General features: G+C 33.4%; 1 protein-coding gene across 1 annotated transcript; it reads left to right on the top strand.

Annotated features, from left to right (window-relative positions):
- The first annotated feature begins 5851 nt into the window (after positions 1-5851).
- Positions 5852-20303, top strand: LOC132751218 (uncharacterized). Its single transcript, XM_060741363.1, has 13 exons — positions 5852-6171; positions 6850-7152; positions 7844-8062; positions 8393-8506; positions 9280-9501; positions 9774-10010; positions 10649-10876; positions 11190-11420; positions 12020-12102; positions 17689-17890; positions 19013-19210; positions 19529-19611; positions 20171-20303. The coding sequence occupies exons 1-13, from the start codon at positions 6108-6110 to the stop codon at positions 20198-20200; spliced, it is 2214 nt and encodes a 737-aa protein (XP_060597346.1). The 5' UTR covers positions 5852-6107; the 3' UTR covers positions 20201-20303.
- The last annotated feature ends 2362 nt before the right edge of the window (positions 20304-22665 follow it).

A 22665-nucleotide genomic window follows, 5' to 3' on the forward strand; every position in this document is an offset into this window, starting at 1 on the left:
TAAGTGATTAAGTTACCGAAGCGGAAATATTGGCGAATTAAAGACAATCGCTTAATTTTCCTGTTGCGTAAATATCAACTTACTTGTCATTGAGATACTTACCTTGCATGTTTCGCTAATATTTTCTCGCACGAAATGTGTGGAATTTTAAATTCGCTAACTTTTTGACTCGCAGAAATATCCCTTTATACAGTAATAGAAAATAATTTAAAGTGTGGCTGAATTTTACATGTGTCATAGCATGAATAAGTGTGCCTTGACCGTTGGACCATTGCAGCATATCTGTGATAACTTAAATCTGATGTTGTTTATTGTTTAATTAGCCATGCTTTTCTTTGACATTAGCATGATTTATGCTGATATAAATATTGATATTAGTGTACATAGATGATGTAACTATAGTGCCAAATAATCTGATATAGTAGCTTTAAATGATGTTTTAACATTACACTGCAGTATCGGAGTAACTCCTATTATAAACTTATAGGGGTTAACCTGTTTCTGCTCTAAGGTGATAAGATCTGCTATAATATCTGAAACTCGCATGATGTTAGCTTGAATTGTAAAACAGTTGCCAGTACCATTTAGAAAGTCTCAGTATTTGTAATGTTTTGGTTTTTTTGGGTTTTTTTTTTCTGACACACATTGTCAATATTATATATGTTTACATTGTCAATTTCTCTAACATGAAGCATTTGTGGAAATTATACTTCAGTTGGATTAAATGAAATCTTTTGCCTTCTTTGCATAGGTTTGGTTTATACAGAAGTTATTTTAGTTCGATTGTATAGGAAGCTATTAGCTTATAAACACACTTTCCAATCCGTTCCTGGAACCAACCAGAACTGAACTTTGCATAGGTTTGCTGATAAAGTGAAGCTAGTGTTGAGAAGTTATTGTGTTATAAGCGCGTAAGAATAAATTTCAAAACCTAGAGAGAAAAAAATACTTTGGTTTTTGGAAATTTATTTTTTTGCAGTTTTCGGTTCTGCACTGAATCTTCATCAGGAGCATAATAATAAATTACCATATGGTAAAATATTGGTGTGCTGGTATACAGGAGATATAATATGGGTATACAGATGGTATAATATTGGTATACAGATATATATTGCTGGTATGCAGGTGGTATACAGATGGTATAATGTTGGTATTTGGACAGGATTATTTCGGTATACAGATGGTATAATGTTTAAACCAGATGGTGGTATACAGCTGGTACTATGCTGGTGTACAGATGGTATGATATTTGTATACAGATGGTGTTATATTTGTATACAGATGGTGTTATATTTGTATACAGCTGGTATTATGCTGGTGTACAGATGGTATGATATTTGTATACAGATGGTGTTATATTTGTTTACAGCTGGTATTATGCTGGTGTACAGATGGTATGATATTTGTATACAGATGGTGTTATATTTGTATATGGCTGGTACTATGCTGGTGTACAGATGGTATGATATTTGTATACAGATGGTGTTATATTTGTATACAGATGGTGTTATATTTGTATACAGCTGGTATTATGCTGGTGTACAGATGGTATGATATTTGTATACAGATGGTATTTTATTTGTATACAGCTGGTATTATGCTGGTGTACAGATGGTATGATATTTGGTATACAGATGGTATTATATTTGTATACAGCTGGTATTATGCTGGTGTACAGATGGTATGATATTTGTATACAGATGGTGTTATATTTGTATACGGCTGGTACTATGCTGGTGTACAGATGGTATGATATTTGTATACAGATGGTGTTATATTTGTATACAGATGGTGTTATATTTGTATACGGCTGGTACTATGCTGGTGTACAGATGGTATGATATTTGTATACAGATGGTGTTATATTTGTGTATGATATTTGTATACAGATGGTGTTATATTTGTATACAGCTGGTACTATGCTGGTGTACAGATGGTATGATATTGGCATACAGATTGTGTTGTTATATTTGTATACAGCTGGTATTATGCTGGTGTACATATGGTATGATATTTGTATACAGATGGTGTTATATTTGTATACGGCTGGTACTATGCTGGTGTACAGATGGTATGATATTTGTATACAGATGGTGTTATATTTGTATACAGATGGTGTTATATTTGTATACGGCTGGTACTATGCTGGTGTACAGATGGTATGATATTTGTATATAGATGGTGTTATATTTGTATACAGATGGTGTTATATTTGTATACAGCTGGTATTATGCTGGTGTACAGATGGTATGATATTTGTATACAGATGGTGTTATATTTGTATACAGCTGGTATTATGCTGGTGTACAGATGGTATGATATTTGTATACAGATGGTGTTATATTTGTATACGGCTGGTACTATGCTGGTGTACAGATGGTATGATATTTGTATACAGATGGTGTTATATTTGTATACAGATGGTGTTATATTTGTATACGGCTGGTACTATGCTGGTGTACAGATGGTATGATATTTGTATACAGATGGTGTTATATTTGTGTATGATATTTGTATACAGATGGTGTTATATTTGTATACAGCTGGTACTATGCTGGTGTACAGATGGTATTATATTTGTATACAGATGGTATTATGCTGGTGTACAGATGGTATGATATTGATATACAGATGGTATTATATTTGTATACAGCTGGTATTATGCTGGTGTACAGATGGTATGATATTGGTATACAGATGGTATAATGTCGGCTCCTTAATTCTGGAATAGTGATGTTTGATATTTAATTCTTTTTTTAAAAAATCATTGAAAGATAGGCATTTTTAATGTAGACAATTGTTTGAAATTATTTTATCTTATATTACAGGTTGTTATTATATTATATAATATCTTGTTGTTTATTTTACTTCATTCTCTACTATTGTATTATGGGTTGTAAAATCTCTCTTAGTCCGTCCACTATATTTGTTTTACTTGAATTTATTTTTGGGCTATATCTTTTTTATGTCAATATATTTGTTATTTATTTGTAAATAATCTGGATATATATATAAGCTGTAAATATTGTAAAATGTATAGATATTGTACTATGTTGTTGATATGTTTACTAACCCTGTAATTTAATCAGGGATTTTGATAAAATGGGGCATGAGAAAAACAATTATTATGTTTAAAAAAAAAAGATCATCATTAATTCAGTTATATTCTTTGTCCATTTATGTCACATATAAACACATTATTATTTGCATATAGACATGTTTATTAAGGTTTTGCATCCAACATGTGCTTTGGCGAAAATTTGGGATATTTTGTCAACTTACTTTGTAGCTCTTAGCTTATTGTTGCCAACAAATTCTACCCATGCGACCAGTGCATACCAAGTTCACCCAGCACAGATTATGCCGTCTGATTATGGTCTGCACTGTTTGCTGTTTAGTCAGTATATATTTTGAAATTTTCCCCAGAAGTTATGAATGGTTTTGACCAGTTTGAAAGATGGGCTATTCCATTTAAGATATTTAGTGAAGTGAGGCTTAAAGGTAAAAAAGGGGAGCTAGGTGCAACAAGATATTTTGCTTTATTATAACCCTCTTTCTCTAGAATATTAGGTATACAGGCAGTTGGTTAGTTTACTAAATCTGAGTGAGCTATAGATGGGTGAAGAATATGATTTCACCTTGTAGAAAGTCAACACTAATATCCTTGTGTTTTAACTTCACAATCTAGTACTTTAGGCTAGAGGAGTGGTCAACACTGGAACAGGTATTTGTAGGTGTCTAAAAATACAAAAACTTGTTTGTTTGAACAATTTGCTGGGGGGTCATTTTTATTATTTATTTATTTATTTTTTTGTCGGGGGGGGGGAGTAGGGGGGAGGGGTATTAAAAGGCTATATAGTCTTTACTGAAGACTTTAATACGGTAATTTATTTTTGAATATAACCTATGGTTTTAAATAAGTATATAACCAACAATGTTAGTCAGGACATTACAGTGGTGATCAAAGAAGAAGTAATACTGTCAACATGTATTGTTTGCGGATACACTGTAAAATGTTTCTGTGAAGAAATTTATTTCAAAATACAAGTTCTTTTTGTTTTTAGTTTTATATATCAGTATTAAAAGTAAATTATTGATTCTTACACACGCTATTTTATAGATAGATTTTATCAATGGATTAATTAGTAAACAGCCTTAGTGACTTCCTATGGTTAGTATTAAAATCAAACCCAATGTGAACTTAATGTACATTTAATCATATCCATAGCTTTCTTAACCTTAAAGCTATATATTTGCTGCAAAAATTGTTATTTAAATTTTGAAAAAAGAATACTTTCAAAAAACATGTATAAAAGAAATGTGTTTGTATACTTCCTGAAGAGCAAATGGGGCATGCAGAAAATCATTGCTAAGCATTTAAAATCCTACTTGAAAATGGAAGCATAATATTTTGCTCTGCAGCAGTTAATTAATTCTGTTTACATACAATATTTATTGTTTGTTATTACGGTTAAAAAACATAGACATTCTATGTTACAACTTTTCAAGAATCGTCCATAAGCTTATAAAAAAACACATAATTTTTCTATAGTATGTAGCCTTTAAATTAAGTATTCCTGCATTAAAATTCCATTTCCCTTCATTGGACAATTCAATACGGAACAATTAAGTCACTAGTGGGTGGGGAAGGGGGTAGGGGAAGATGGTTAGAATGAAAGATTATTGTATATTTAAACAGCTATAAATAGTTATGTTTTCTACTGTTGACTATTTTTGGTGTAGACTAATCTGTGTTGGCTTTCAATATAGAAAATAGAAATCTGTTTAATATATTGATGTACTGATCTTGTTTTTTATAAAATGTACTAGAGCATTGATTATTTTTATATTTGATAAATTAAAGCTATAAAATCATGAATTGGTGTTTTTGTTTAATCCAATAAGCTCGGTGTTTCTGATAATTCACTTTCCTGATATATTTGTAAAATGTATGTATAATAACCCCTGTGAAATATACCATTGCATCACAACTATAAAAGGGGCATCCTTGGCCGAGTGGTTAAGGTCGCTGGCTTCAAATCACTTGCCCCTTACCGCTGTGGGTTCGAATCCCGACAGGGACTGGATTCTTTCATGTGAGGAAGCTATCCAGCTAGCTTACGGAATGTCGGTGGTTCTACTCTGGTGCACGTTCGTGCCTGAAATAATACACGGAAGGACACCTGAGGTCTTCATCCACCAGTAAAGCTGGAACGTCGCGATATGACCTATACTGTGTCGATGTGACGTAAATCCCAAAACAAACAAACATCTATAAAATTGATTCAAATCTAAAAGAAATGTAGTAATGTTCTGTTCTGGTATATTACAGTACTAATAATAATACTACTTAAGTATTACTGGCCAAATATCATGACCATTGTGGGACAAAATTATCTGGAGTGTTCTGTCAATAAGGTGTTCAATAAATGATGTGACCTTGAAATAATTGCAGGTATAGATTTCGCCTCGTGTATTTATTTAGGCGATAGTTTTGAACCTTAATTCCTTCTGCAATAATATTTAATAAAATTAATGAACACAAGTCAAGTCAATAAGCTCGTATTTAAAGAATATAAAAAATAATAAACATCTTTTTCGAAAAGTAAACTAATACAGACACTAAAAGTGTTTTGTCTATTATCAAAAGCCTTTCAAAATATCGTCTGCGCAACGGATAGACATAAATACTCGTAAAATTTAAGACTAAATTTGTAATAAAGGCAGTTTTATTGTCCCCAGATTGGCCTTATTCAAACATTTGATATCTTGTGAACAAACAATGCATCAGGATATATCGACAAATAAAATCCAGTCTGGCGGTCTTAATCTTGTTTTTCCGTCAACACTTTCTTTCCAAATCGACGTTTAACAAGCCAAGCATTGTTTACGATAAATCTCTTTGTCTATTAATAGCGGGAAGTGACATCCGGGGTTAAGAGCTTTTTGTAACACTTTAAAATAAATAAATACTGACCCGTTTGACCACGAAAACAACTTGGAGTTTCGGCTCTCGTCTGTTAGTATATAAGGACGTGAATGTACGGAGTTTTAAAAACCAATGTTTTTATTTCATTAATTGTTAAACACTACAGTAGCCTTCAGAGATGTCTGGATTTTATTTTCTGTTAATTTTGCTGTTTTGTTGGAATTACGATTCTGTCGGAGCAGGTATTTTCTCTTTTAATATCATCTATATTTCTACGTAAGATACTTAAAAGAACTCAGTTAATACGGTATGTTTTAGTGCAAATTTGGTGATACTATCAAAGGTTAAAATCAAAATTACAATTCTTTAAAACGTCCAAATATTATATTTGACGTGTTTTTAAGTCAAGAGAGACTTTTCTGAAGATAAATACAAATTGCAAACAGTTTTTTGAAGGTTTTTTTTATTTTAAATAAAGTTATGGTTTTCAATTCACATATATATCAAGTCATTTAGTTTTTATTTCAAATAGTTAATGGTTTTTAATTCACATCTATCAAGTCATTCAGATACATTTACGTACTTTATCTAGACCTATTTGCTTACATACTTTCCCCTTATCGCCTGTTTTTTCATAACGTTAAGTTTATTCTATCAAACTGTATATTGAAACTACAGAGATGGCCTTTTTCTTCATGAGCTCGGGAAAAATCGACATATTTCGTCCGCCTCCGTGTCGTTTCAAGACCAAGGAGCGTCTCTTAAAATAGGAATACAGAAATGGCTTTTTCTTCAATATACGGAAAAAAGCCGAACTCTGCAGAAACTATAAATATATCCGAGATATTGACTTCATTTACTCAATACTTAAATGGCACCAAGCTAACCGCATTCTAAGGCTATGCACCTCTTATTTTCAGACGATCCATGGAGCACTCCTCCAAATGTTTACCCTAGATCTCAGAAAGTCGCTGAAAATAGTCCCGCAATTTTCACGTGCGTGAGCTACATTCCCGGGGCTGATATTTCTTGGTACAAATCTGGTAGACGTCTGGACGAAATAGAAGATGAGGTCACTATAAGAAGAATAAATGACGTCACAAGTGTGCTAAGAATTGACGCAGCAAACATTAAGAAGCACAAGAAGACGTTCTCTTGTCGTATAGAGTTTGAAGGGAAACAGGAAACGATTAGTGTTAATTTAAAAGTGATGTCATCAAAACGTAAGTATACCACATTCTTGTTTTTTTATCCGGATTATGGTATATAAATCAATGTTCATCGTAAGTAATGTTTATTTGAGTTCTGAAAGGGATAGGTGATTTAAAGGAAGATATTTTAAGAAACGATTTGCAGAAAAGTTACTTTAGCGCTACTATATGAGTTCCAACATTGATTATATTCCGCATATAGTCTCTACGTTTTCAGTTATGGGCCATTCCCCTAATAAATTACAAATTTTGAAAAAAGTAAATGCACAAAACACCCCTACCTCCGGCACGTGTACGAATTTAACATAAAGCCTTTGTAAAATGACCGGTATACAAATTTCGAAAAAGGGAAACGTTTTTAACGTAAACTCACCGGCGCATGCAAGTAGCCAATTCGAGTAGTGTTATGTAAAATAACATCAAGAGAAAGTATTCGAAACACAAAACCTCCGGCGCATGTATGTATTTCACTTTCAACAGAAGGCCTGTGTCAAATAACCGGGATACACATTTTGAAACAAGGGATATTACTGAGAATTATTTGAAAACGATTATATTTGAATATTATAGTAAGAGAAAATCACAACAGGTTTAGAGTCACCCTGTCCGCGCCTACTGTCTACGTTGGTATATGGGCTCTACACTAGTTTAACGTACAATGCTGAAAACTTCTTAAATATTTTCTTGTCTTTTTCAAATATAGGGCTCCACAAGAACTTCCCGCATATCACCCCTGTAAGGAGTGGAGATGATTACATGTTACCCTCGACGGACCCAAATACCGTCCGTATGAAATGTGAAAGTTTGGCAAACAAAAAAAGCACACCGACATGGCGATGGATCAAAGATGACTTCATTGACCTCAGTATTGATGACGCCAGTGATGACGACACAAACGACAGAATAGAAGTTACCGACGATGGTAAGCAATGTAAAAATTTTACCATATGGTTTATATAAAACATGTTATTCAAGATTGCTTTTCATATACTCAAAATAAATATACAACATTCATGACAATAGGACAATATAATCATAGGGCTAAAGTATTTAAGTGAAAAGAGCATGCAGAAAGTTCAAGAACGACAGCGTTCTGATTGAAGTCTTTGCTTGATACCAAGACGCGCCACATGATTGTCCGCCGAGGCCGATTTTTCGCAGAGTAGCAGAAATACAGCGTGAGTATCAATGCAAGATTGTCAAAACAAGATTTATACTATTTTCATTAAAAATTTGCATCTCTACATTTTAGGTGAGCTTATAATTGAGGGTGTGAGCGCCAGCGACAGTGGACGATATATGTGTGTGGCAACAAATAACCGCGGATCGGCCTATGGAACCCCTATTAAAGTCTCAGTGCAACAAGGTAATTGCTTAAATGCATAAAAATGAATAGTTCTTGAAAATTTCAAAAGCTGCACAAATTTATGGAATGTATCAAACATGAATAATTTTTATCTAGCATAGATTTAGTCTGATGAATTCGATCACCTGGGATACTTTCTTTTTTTTAAACGCTTGATTTATCCTAATCTGACTACATGTAAATAAAGGTCTTCCCTGTATGTATGTATGTATGTATGTATGTATGTATGTATGTATGTCTGTCTGTCTGTCCATCCGTCTGTCTGTCCACCCATCTATCTACTCGCCACCTGTTACCCACCGAGTCCTCCAGAAAAGTATGACTCAATTTAGAATTTGGAGGATAGTGCAAGAATCAGAAAGATGCTCTTATGCCAGAAGAGTCTCCTGGTTCTTTAACGTACCAAGTTTTTTCAGCATTCATACACCGGGACTAAATTTAAAGTCTCAATATTAATTTTAGTTTGCCAGCCTGAGAATCGAACCCACAATGTCGAGATTGCACGTCTCGCGCTTTATGGTACGGTATGATAAGAAAAAGTACACAATACTTCTGCCCTCATAGCATTAAAGTGACCCCCAATCAGCCTTAAAACGCCAGCAAGCTGACTAATCTGTAACTATAATATCAATGTGCACTCCGTATTGAGTAATTATTATTTCGAAATCTGAATGGTCGAAGAAATATTAAGATGATTTGACTGTTTATATCATGCGGTTATAGTGATGATCAGGGCAATCAGCCTATGCTTTACTTCCATTTTACCCCTATAGGTCCCTCAATCCCGAGCGGATGTGTTGACGATTTGGGCGTGCGTTCTGAATTTGGCGAGACATACAACCATGGTGGAGACCTGTGCACGAATTGCACGTGTGTTGAAGGTGTAGGTGTAAGATGTAGATCTGTTTCCTGTATACCTATATATTGTTCTCCTGGTCAACGGCGGGTGAAAAATGAGGAGAAATGTTGCGATTACAGATGTGTACCAGAAACAGGTAAATACAGGCTAGCACCGTCTGTTCTGCCAGCACCCCAACCCCGACAAAGCCTATTTCTAAATTTTGGTAAATTTTACGTTTGATAGAGGAAAATATGTGGTTTTACTAAGGTACTTAGTATGTTCAAGTCCGTTATGCACAAATGACAATTGAATTACAGTTTCTCTCTAAAAAAAGTCTTAATATGCATGAAGTAGCCATTGTTGCTGTGCCTAGAAACTATATCACTGAAGAATAATGATTATAATCTTGTATTGCTTTTGCTACAGAGGACGGCACTGAAGCCAGTATGTGCACTGACCGAGATGGACTCAATGTGGCGTCAGGTCAGATATTCAAACCGGCAGAAGATCCTTGCATGCAATGCGTATGTGATAATGGAAGACGTGGCCGATGTATGATGGTTGCATGCCAGGCACCAACCTGTAAGGACTATATTTCATCACGTGATATTTGCTGCAATTACACGTGCTTACCCCCGCTTCCGGAACCATCGAATATCGAAGGTATGCAATGATTTCAGGCCGTATACCAGATATCATAAATTAATAATTAAAATGGCAAATAAAGTAAGAAATACATGTAATATAATAATAATAATAATAATAATAATAATAATAATAATAATAATAATGAAAATAACAACAATAATAATAATAATGCTCTAAAACCAACGTTGTAAAAATATTGTTTGCCCATTCTTAAGGGGGAAACAATTTTAGGTTTCTTAGGCATAATGTGGCTTTAATTTTTCAACAGCTGGGGAACTGAAAGTGGTTAGCCTTTGCCACCAGCATAGAGCCTGGCCAGCCTGTAAAACCAGGCCAGCCTGACCAGGCTCTATACTGTTGGCTGACACGTTTCCAGTTCTCATCTTAAAATCCCTAAAATTGATAATGAAAAGTTCCAAAAATGGAAGCTGGACATGTCCATTAAAGGTTTTCAGCAGGTTAAGTGTTCAACTTTGAATGGATGGTAGCTCTATGTCACAAATCCAGCATGTTAATGATTAAATGTTCTGCTACTTAACTTTTTATTGGTACTGTACATGTAAAAAATCATGAAAATTTGATTAAACGGATTCCCTACAGTTACTCGGATTGAAACCAGTTTAACACACCAAATGTTTTTTTTTTGTCCACAGGGACTTGTAGAGATCATATGGGTGTGATGATTTCTAATGGGGAGATGTACCATCCTGATTCCACAGACCCCTGTAAAACCTGCGAATGTGTAAATGGACGGGCAGGGTTTTGTACACAGGTCGTTTGTGATGAACCAACGTGTAGAAACTACAAGCTTATACCCGGAACGTGTTGTGGGTTTGAATGCCCGGATGAAGAGATTGAATCTGTTGAACTAGACCTTGATGGTTTGTATTATGTATTATGTCTTCATCCGCTATATGTTTTAAAATCAATGTCGGTTAGAACACGGTCGTCAAAATATCAAAAGCAGTCTCTAGTTTTAGAATATGTAACGCACGCTCCAAATTTCATAAAAGGACTGTAAATTTAGTTTAACGTATTCTATGTAAATTCAAAATTAAAAATGTTATGTACAATGTATTTTGTACGATATTTTATTATTATAATAATAATAATAATAATAATAATTTATTATTATTATTATTATTATTATTACAAGTATTATTAGTATTATAATTTTAGTATTTGTTTGAACAGGTGGTTGCCGTAACTACGACGGTACTTTTGTTGGTAACGGCGAGCCATATCAACCACGTTCTGACACATGCTTCACGTGCACATGTTCTAACGGATACCCAACTTTATGTAGAAGTATCAGTTGCGTTACCCCAGAGTCAGATTGCCAAAACCTGAAACGTGTACCTGGCAAGTGCTGCGAGTTCTACTGCGAACATCCGTCCGGACCAGTATCTGATAACGTTGAAAAAGGTAAAAAGCAGAACAAAACTTTTATCCCGAGAGGTCACGAGAGGGGTGACCTACTATTGGTCCCCATCAGATCCTAATGTCTAGCGTTAATATGTAGATCACATCAAGAAATAATTAGAAAAATAGAGACATACATGGAAAAACTACCTTATAGAAATAGGATTCATTGTGAAAAACAATAACTATAGGTCTATACATGTGTATCATGTACATTGTACATTGTATTTGAATTTTATTTAAAGTCTTAAAGATATAACCAACGAACTTTCAGTGTTTGAATTACCTGATGTTCAAATATATATCATTACTGGAACAAGTCTTATCAAATACAGTTTTGGACACTTGTTTATAGCGGTCAATTTATCTCAGTCCCTTGCTGGCCTCATTAAGCAGGTTTTACTGTACTAACCTAGTGCTTCTAATTTTGTAACGGTCTTTTCTTATTTTGAATTCGGAAAAATAAAAATACATTTTTAATCTTCGTGAATACCAAGCATATTATTGCATAGATGGTAAGGAAGCTCGTCTGACTTTTACAGGTGGCATACATAACTTGCCGAGTTTGAACTGTTTTGATGGTTTTACATGTTTTTTTCCAGTGTTAGGCAGAATCTTTATTCAGCAGATCGGTTCCAGCAAGGCTTTTGTTCAGTGGAAAATACCAGAAAAATATGCTGCAGAGGTATGATAGCATAAACAATATTTAAAACGTCAAGACAATTTATTCTAATTAAAATCATCGACTTTAAAACAGCTATCTGAATAGCTTTCTTTATTCAATGTCCTAAATGGAATTTGGACCTACAGCGGTGAGCGTTAATGATGAAACATTTGACCACGAAACACTATCTATGGTGGCTGATTTGGTACACTTTGCGCGTTGTAGATAGCGACAACACAACCTAGATCGTTATAGCCTTTTCGTCTTGTTGTCAACGCGCCAAACGGGGCGTGGTAATCGCTATTGACCCACCATTAGCGGTAGGTACTTACGGGGACACCAGTGAGAAGAGGTTTCGGTAGAAACCGTAGCTCCGCCCTTATGATAAGAAGGTGTAGGGTTACTAAATTTTTCATTCCTGTCACATAATGAGAAGGTTAAAGGTTACTAAATTGTTTCATTCCTGAAATACTTTAGACGCATTCAATCATAAACTCTGTTTATTTATAAATAAAATCCTGTAAAATAGTTGTTATTTAAGAGTAATTTTAGATGTTTTATAATACCTGTGCAGAGTAAATAAAAACCAACGCAGGGTTTTTGCTTTCACTATGAATATGAATTTTTATTAGGCATAATTATTTAAAGGTGCATATATTGAAGAGAGCTGTTTTTTGCAACCCGTTTTTGCTCAATACAGTGTACAGTAGAGTGTTTTTGCAAACTCCGCCAAAACGGTAATGAAGCGCGGAAGAAAATGATATAGAATAGAAATATATTCTAATAGTTTAGAAAAATCTATGCCCATCATTAGTCCCCTGTTAGTTAAGATAACCTTATACTTGAAAATTTGAATCAATCACAAATTTGTTTGCATTTTTGTATTGTTTAAAACAATAAATTTGCGAACTGTTTCAACAAAAGCTCTTTGCTATTTAGATTATTATTCGCTATAATCAGTGAAATGGAAAATTAAGCAGTGAGTTAAAAACTTTTAGAGTTTAGAAGCGTCTAAACATTATTATGTATCTCCTTTGGAAAGAAAAATGTTTTATCGTATTAATATATTAAATGACATATGATATTTTGGCTTAATAATGTTTTAGCAAATATGATATACAATTTTAGAGGTGAATCCGTTTTTGCACAAGCTTAATATGCCTCAATATGATTCAATTTAAGAGTCCAGCCCGTTTTTGACCACACCTATATACGAAATAGATTCTATGTAAGAGTTACCTGTTTTGCACACACCTATCTACCCTAAAGAGATTCAATTAAAAATGCAACCCGTTTTTTGTGCACACCTATATACCCAAAATATATTCTATATAACAGTGGCCAACCCCAATTGTGTACATTCATAAATACCTTAAATTATATTCAGTTGAAGAGTGTAACCCGTTTGGTAACACAACTATATACAACTTTTTAAATACAATTGAGAGGGCAACCAGTTTTTTTGGACAGGCATAAATACTGTTAGCGTGGCAGCTATAAGTTGCCCATACAGTGATATTTCTGGTTCTTCGGTACTGAGAAGTGAGACCGATGCTAAAGGGCGTGAGGGGTGCTGCACTTATTAATAAATTTTGTTGTGATTAATGCTTCCGGGGGATCACTTTGTTTCAAGATTTTTATACAAATGAATTTATGAGTGCAACCCATTTTTGTACACGTATTTATAAATACCTTATAAATATTAAATTTAAGAGTAACACCTACATGGCCAAAATAGACTATATAGCCAGAATAGATTCTTTACCCGTTTTTGCACACACCTATATACCCTAAAAACAGTTAATTTAACCCGTTTTTGTACACATCTATATACACTTTAAGAGTGCAACCTGTTTTTGCATACGTATAAATACCTTTAATATAGATTAAATGTAAGAATGCAACCCGTTTTTGCACATACATATATACCTTAAATAGATGTTATTTCAGAGTGCAACCTTTTTGTACACATCTATATACATGTACATTACACATTTATATACATTACAATTTATGAGTACATGTTTTTGCATATACATATAGCACAGGACTATAATAAACCCATTAAAACGATATTACGTAAAACTGCGTTAAATACCAACTTGTTGTTATTTAAACCGTGTTATTTGTTGATTTTACACTAATTGTGCGTCAGCGAAAAAAAAACTTTTTTTTTACTGTAAACGTTTTATTATATATATGTGATAAATGGTATTTTCACCTAGATTCAATTTTAATCATTTAATACTCAAATTATATACCATAGATTCAAATTAAGAGTGCAACATGTACATATATACTTTATAAATAGATAATTATTAATTTAACGTGTTTTTAACACTTTAGTAGATTCTGTTATTCATTATTGTACAATCCTATTTGTACTGAACGATGACATTGTATTCTTATATGGTGCTTGTCAATAGGTTTCAAGGAAAATCTGAAAACGTTACGATTCAAACATTTATTTTCTGTTTTTAATTGAACAGAAACATAATCTTGAACATACATAAAAGAGTTTTTCATACAATGTTTCAAACAATCAAAATTATTAGGTTTTGTTATCATTTACATAAGACAATACATGTAAGCGTTTGTGATATACAATATACATAGCAATTATAGAAATGTTTCGAATTTAGAAACTAAGAATTCTAATAACATTTTAAAACATTTCACATTAAAAAAAACATGTACCGGGTATATCATTGGATATGAGTGGTTCACATGTTCCAAATGATAAACTTTAGATATGTTTACACATTTTAACAATTATATGCCCGAAAGTGATTTTTTTTTAGTAAAATACACATTTGTAAACATGGGAAATTAAAAAAAAGTATAACTTCTTAAATAAAATTTCCTTTGCAGTTTTAAATTGTGGGGCCAAAAGACTTAAAAATGCCCCAGAACTTTTTATTCTAAGGTAAAAGTACCCTTTACCTTTTACCTTTGACCCCAAAAACATTGGGGTCTTTACCCAAAATACAAACTACTATAAAGTTTAAAACAGAGGCAAAAGTACTTTAATTTTTTCCCAAAAAATGTTTTTTAAAAGGTAAAAGTGACTTTGCCCCGTGCCAAAGTCAATAGGGGGTTTTAACCCAAAGTGACAATTGTTAAGTCTGAAAACTGTGGGCCAATTGAAAAAAAGTTATTTTTCTGGAATTTCTTTCAGTTTAAGGTAATGAAACCCTTTGGGTTTGACTTGTGCCCCAAAAAAATAGGGATTTCTATTCTATGGGAAAACTCCTATGAAGTTTGAACACTGTGGGCCAAATGGAACTTAAGTTATGCTCCAGAAACTGTTTTCAGTTTTAAGGTCATAGTGACCTTTGACCTTATGACCCCAAAATCAATAGGGTAATTCTACCCAATATGGACAATCATCCTATGAAGTTTAAATATTGTGGGCCAAATGGAACTTAAGTTATGCTCCGGAAACCAAATTGATAACGGACTGACGGACAGACGGACGCCAGGGGATATAACATAATATGTCCGAAATTCTTTTCACTATTGAGACGTTTCACGTACTCCAAAGACAGTTCACACCTAGACGTTTCACTCTTATTTTGTCAATTGTATGGACGTTTCACTCTCAATTTTTAGAGATGTTTAGTAGGAAAGTTAACAAGATTTTAATTCATTTTATATCAAACAAATTAAAATGGAAATTCAATTTAATGTTTCATTCTGTTGATTTCAATGGTATTGTTAATACGAATTATTAGAAGATTACTCTTTTAATTATGGATTGAGTTAAAAGAGGTGTAAATAAAGACAAATTTCTGAAATATCACTTTTATTATAAGCTGATAATTGTAACAACATGAGAAAATTCTATTTAAAGTAAATAAAAAAAATAGAATAGCATAAAAAGAACAAAAAGACATACTTTAAGTACGCAGTTTAAATATTGAATCACCACCAGTATAAAGTACTTAATAATATTCAAATAATAAAAAAATATCTATATATTAAATATAATGATTACTTTTTGTAAGTCTTAAACAATGAAATGCGAAACATGTATATAAAATAAATTATATTAAAAATTAATTTCTTCATCAATTTATTAAACAGTAGCCATTAAACAAACTAAAGTAATTGTGGTGTTATCTCATCACCTAATTAGTTGTATAAACACTGAGACCATCAACTAACAGTTTGACACCACTATTAAATCAGTTGTATAAACACTGCACTTAGGCATCAACAGTTTACTGATCAGTTGTTTATTGGACCATTAAAATATTTTTTGACAACAGCCAATTTAAACACAGAAACTTCTGCATAAGTGATTATACATGGCAAATATCGAAAAAGTCCAAATGCTTACTTGCAATTCAATTTAAAGATATTTCTGATTTCAATGGCCATTAAAATTTTTGACATATATCGCAAAAGCACTATACTAGCATTAAATAAAAATAAAAACATTTTTTATCCCAACAAAACAACACATTACTCACAGTTAATTGTTGTAACAAGTTTGTTATGCTTGAAATTAAAATTGCCTTATGAGTCCATGTTTACAAAAGATCAAATAGTTAAGTTATATTAAAGTGTTATTTTAATCAAAAAAATTCTTTAAGTGAAATAATGTGATAATTGCACCTATGAATCCAGGAATAGAAAAATACCTTATTTCGAAACAACAATAAAGAAGATAAGATAACTGAAATGATAGAACTTAAAGTACTTGACAAAAAAAGTAAAATCCCCCCTTTTTAATATATTTTTATTAAATTTAAGGACTATTTTGGTTCAATTCAATTCAAAATTTTAGGTCTATTTTAGTATATCATAAGTATCAAAATAATTTTGGTATAAAAAGGGTCTTCAATTGGGAGTGAAACGTCTTGGTGTGAACCGTCTCAATAGTGAAACGTCTGTCTACCCACGTATATAGGGAAAATGATCATTTGTCCTATTGAAACGTTTGTTTTAATATTATTAAAGGTACAATATACTCATATATTGATAGGTGTAAAATTATTTGAATATAACAAGTCTGATTCTGTGTAGATGTCACCGAGAACAGGCTGTCAATTCCCGGGATTACAATATGTTTAATACCACCCCGGATCCCGGCTTTTCTATAAGAGAGGGCGGAGTTACGGTTTTTACCGTAACCTTTCGGTTTCTACCGAAACCTCTTCTCACTGGTGTCCCCGTAAGTACCTACCGCTAATGGTGGGTCAATAGCGATTACCAACGGGGCGTTGTCGCACTGTCGTCCTGTTTCTAGCGAAGCACGCCATTCGGCGCGTTGTCGTGCGGCGCGTTGTCGCGATGTCGCCCTGTCGCTTGGCACTATCGCCAATCCTTTGATTTGAGCGACAATGTGCCATCGCGACAACACGCTGCACGAAACGTGCTGTTTGGCGTGCATCGTTAGCGACCGGACGACAAGACGAAAGTCTGATAACGCGCCGTTTGGCGCATTGTCGTGCTTTCGCTAGCGACAACACGACGCACAAAAGCGTTCCAAATCAGCCACCATATTAAACAAGCACTGCTACAAGTATAATAAAAAACATAACAATCCTTATTCACTTTGTTCACCTGTGAATTTAATTCCCTATACATATTTTTTTTCAGCTGTCAAATTTGACCGTCTTTTCCTACAGAAACTCGCTTAATTCAAGATCATACGAGGCAATAAACATTGGTGATCGTCCATATGCAATTCTAAATGACCTTGACCCCAACTTTGAATACCACGTGGTAGTAAACGGAAGTCTAGAAAATGGAGCAGCGTTCATGTCGTCATTACCAGTCCAATTCTCCCTAGATGGCAGGGGTAGGTACTCTAATATAGCCGCTTACATGACTTTAAGATACCACTTGAACTTGAATTCAGTGTCAAATTAATTGGAAAATGAAACGATTCTTACACGTAAGTTAAAGTTGGCTTGCAATTCTTCGGGGTACAAATTCACTGTTATTGGTTCATGTTAAATATGCTTGCAGTATCCAGTATGTCAAATATTAACTTGAGCAGTTAACACTAGAAATATAATTGCCACATAGATATATTGGGTAGAGAAAAAAAAAGAGTATGTTTCTTTTATTAGACGGCTCTGAAATTATCAAGAATTTCGGCTTCTGGTCATCCAAGACTGTAGACCTATACGATCTTTAAAATAATAAAGGTTGCAACCCTGCACTTTTCCTGAAATACGTGTATCTGCTGTAACAGTCTTTTTCCCCATGTAGTTTTACTGACATTAATTTCTCACTCTCTGACCGAGTATGTAAAGTATTGGGCATTTCTATCCTGCCGTCCCCATCGATTTCCTCTGAAATATTTCCGGATGACTGACCATTTGTTTCTTCCATACTTGAAAACTACCAGAACAACTCTTCAACATTTCAGCATGTTGCTTTTTAAATTCAATATTGTTGATAAATTATCGACGTGTATGGCTCAACAGTCCAGGATTTGAATTTATGTTGCAACAATCTTTGGAATAAAATTCTTAAGAAGCATTCTTACTACCAATCATATTACAAGTATGTCAGGACTTACTGTCCCCGCCACCCTAGTGCCCCTGTCTTTGAGCTGAGTTCTATACCTAGTCTTTGCAGGATGTCATTCTAAAATATTCCAGTCCTATATATGCAACAAAACACAACTGCATAACCAAACTTTATATATCTGTGCTGAAAATCAAATAAAATAAAAGTTACTTTATTAATTTTCCTGAGAATTTCTTATTAATATGACACGTCTGTACTCTACTGAATCTAGTCTGCAATTGACCTGGCATCTACAAGCATTAAAGCCATGTCACATGACATTCTGCAGCTTGGAGAAGGGTAAAAACTGTCACTTATAAATTGCTTGGAGAATACATAGGAACATCAAGACTTTAGGTTACTTTACTATCATGCATCTAAAGCAACATTATTATCATTGCAGGGCGGTCATCGTTTGTGCTGAGTGACGCAATTGGTCAAGTGTTCGAATCTCGTGGATCCATTGCCTACGAAGGATACAGCTTACCGCGGAAATTCGAGCCAGTGGTCCGTCCGGAAGGCATTAAAATCATTCTTAACACGGAAAGTTTTCATAGAGTTGAAATAACTAGATACAACGAGTCCCCTTGCATGGATCAGCGTAAGTCTTCTAAATAAAAATCACAAAAAATAAGGAAAGACATTTACATTGACAAGTAATGAATGTATAGACTTCTTACAGAAAGCTTGCGTACGCCGTTTGTAAATTCTCCGTGGAATTTTACATATATATTTCCTTTATATATTTAACAACCCGAATAAATCATGTTTCATTACATGCAAACTTTCAGACATTAGTGGAAACTCAAACCGCTATTTTCACCTCTGTGCTTAATTTTAAAGTGGTACCATAAAGTACTCGAGAAGACGCAATGAATTTCATATAAAGGCTATAATGAATTTGTTTGTTTTTTTTCAGATTGCGGTTTATTACGATTCTATGTATACACTGTCGAAGGAGAGTCCAAAAATGTCCTGTCATTAATGTTTACAAATGAACAGGTATTATTTTGACGCATTTGCTCCCCTCCCTCCAACTTAAGATAGTTCATACTTTACGCAAGATAGTTCATACTTTAAGCACAAGAGTTTGTTTGTGCCTTAATAATCAAGAGTTACGATGTATGAAATCAAATCAAATACTCATTTTCTGTTCTAGCCACCGAAACTTGAAATATAGCTACTTCAAAGAATAAGCTGAAATATCCACTTCAATTTCAAAACTGTCTCTCCTTTGTTAATTTACGTAGTCTGTGAGAATTTAAAACCCAACTCGACAAAACGTACAGCCAGAATATTTAAAAACTTATCAAGTGTCCAGTAATGTTCATAATTAAACTAAAGTCAAGTCAAATGGCCGGCATGTTAGAAGTCCAGCACCGATTGGAGTACTGATGACCTGTAGGACAATTTTTGATGTAATGTCGTCATGAATTTAAACCAGTATGAAAGAATACAGCCATTTGATCTGGAATTTTCTTTTATGGTACTTTTGTTATTTCAGGGTCTTTGTATTAAATTTTTAAACCTTTAATAATCTTATTAACTATCTTTTTTTCAGGATTTCACTTGGGCAAAGGGACATCTTTAGTAAGCTCGCACTGAAGAAGACGAAAAGAAAAAGAGATATATCTATATATAATGAATTTGTAATTCTATGAATTATATAAATTGTGACAAATATAAACATTAAAAGGTCCAATTTCTTTCTGCTTAACATGTATATATTACCTAGAATAAAAATATGTTTAAACCAAATATAAACATTAAACATATGATATTTGTATTTTGTAATACTATTATATTGCTCTGTATCATTGTAATACAGTATACTAGTTTATATGCTCCTAGCTGAGATCGGACTGTGTTTTCTCAAAACAAAAGAAGACATAAAGCCTACCTTAACCATATTGAAATATCAATAAAACGTAGGTTTAATGGCTCAGGTTTTTATGGACGCCAATTGGCACAACCCTCTTACTCATGGAAAGAGAATGGCATCGTTATGCATTTTAAAATCGTCTTTTGGAAGTGAATGATCATGTACATGTCTTGCAACTTTTGTTGTATTGGTTGAAAAATCACATTTTTATAAAATCAACCACACTATTTACGATTGTTTTGCCTCACTTTATATGTAGTTCATATATATCATCATTATACATTTTCTGTCTGTTTTCTTTATGTTATGAATGCATGATATTTCTTTTGAACACAAGTATAATAATCTACATACCGGTATCAGATCCATCCGTGTGCAATGCCAGATCACGCCTGTCGGGTGTCAAGTTTGGAAATTTCTATACCTTGTCAAAGGTCTAAACTTATATCCAGATGGAATTTTCCGATGATGTATCAACTATCTGAAATAACAGAAATAGATGACGAGTTAGTCCTGCCTATAAGGGAAATGCTTTACAAATATACTATCAATAGGGAATTAATTTTAACAAAACAAAACTGTAACTCACGCATCGGAACAGTAACCAGAAAGAGCCGGGTTTGATAACTTATTTCTCGAATTGTCACATATAGATGGATTTCAATAAATTCAATCTATAACCTAACGCAAGTCTGTGAGAAAAATCATTGCACTATTACACATGATATCATATGACATGAAACTTATACATTGTTGCCCACAATGTTCGTGAAGTTAGCCAGACAGCCGGAGTAGCCGTAACAATTTTGCATTATAATTAGGTAATTATGTATGGCAAGGAAGAAGACCAGAAATAAACAGGTCAATACTTGTGAATTGGCAAAAAATTTGGAAATTTTACTCAAAACTACCAGATTTGAAGCAAGAGTCGATTAAAAATAGCCCGTGAATTAGTTTTTGACACATAAAACAAGATGTAAGACAAGCTTAATCATTAAAGTTTAATTTAGCAACTAAATCTGATTTTGGAAATATGAAAATAAACAATTTTAACGAGTGTTTTTGTGGTATATACAGATGTTTTCCGACGAACTCCGTGACAGTTATCACAAGAACTCCTGAACAAGTTATCATAAGAACTCCATCCTTCGTGTAACACTCCCCCCCCCCCCCGTGCTATTTGCACTGCTTGAATTCGTTTTAAAATTGGTTTTGAAATAAGAGAACTAGCCTGGAAAATATCAATATTGTATCAGTTTGTTCATGTGAGCCGCCATTCAACACGGTATATCATTTCTGATGTCAACTTACACCCTGTCACACAATATTTAACATCTAATCACAATTCAATGTCTTTTTTATCAAAATTTAATGTTTAAATGCAATCTCCCACACAGTGATCTCTTAATATACTGGCCGTAGCGTAACCGGCGCGCGGAGTTTGGTGGATAATATTTCAACGGGGTCAAAATGTATTGTTACATCGAACAGTATTAGGTGTACATGTCATGATGCGGAGTTTACAATTGGTTGGCCCACATAACAGATTACTAACACAAATACATGTAGACTAGAGACTGAAAATAGATACTTAGTATTTTTTTAACACTGTGTACATAAATTCTTATATACACAGCAGATATATCTATTTTTCTTAGTTTTATTGACTTTGTAAGTTATAGATAAGATTTAATAATAATCACGGCGGGTTGTCGGTCACAACGGGTGGTCGATCAAAAAAAAACTTTTTTGCCATGAAGTGCCTATGCCTTTAACAGGTTACTAACCTTGCTGACCTAAATTTAGGACATGGTTATTTAATGTTGATAAGGTTGGCCAATATACATGTATATAAAGAAGTGTAAACAAATCCAGAAGAAGACAGGTTTATCCTACACGGCAAGTAAACATTTGATTTTCTTCTGAAATTTAACGATTTTCATTGTATGTCACAAATGATTTCAATTTACTAACGTTTAGTATTTATGTATGAATCGCATTTAATAAACAGTAAAGAAAATAGATCAATATCTTAAATGATAAATATTCAATTCATGTAATTTAACATCAACGAATTCAGAAATAAAATGACGGATAATTAACATAAATTTTCATATCATCTTCACAAAAGAAAACCGTCATGTTCATGTTTTACTGTTTACTTCGTTCGTCTG

The sequence above is a fragment of the Ruditapes philippinarum genome, unplaced genomic scaffold (genome assembly GCF_026571515.1).
Source record: "Ruditapes philippinarum isolate M1 unplaced genomic scaffold, ASM2657151v2 ctg470_1_1_1_1, whole genome shotgun sequence".
In the NCBI taxonomy this organism is placed as follows: Eukaryota; Metazoa; Mollusca; class Bivalvia; order Venerida; family Veneridae; genus Ruditapes; species Ruditapes philippinarum.

What these genes read in the sequence shown, in the direction of transcription:
- LOC132751218 (XM_060741363.1), top strand. Translation starts at nt 6,108, where the DNA reads ATGTCTGGATTTTATTTTCTGTTAATTTTGCTGTTTTGTTGGAATTAC. An exon ending in TTACGATTCTGTCGGAGCAG is followed by an intron (nt 6,172 to 6,849) that starts GTATTTTCTCTT and finishes TCTTATTTTCAG; the next exon opens with ACGATCCATGGAGCACTCCT. An exon ending in TAATGTTTACAAATGAACAG is followed by an intron (nt 19,612 to 20,170) that starts GTATTATTTTGA and finishes TCTTTTTTTCAG; the next exon opens with GATTTCACTTGGGCAAAGGG.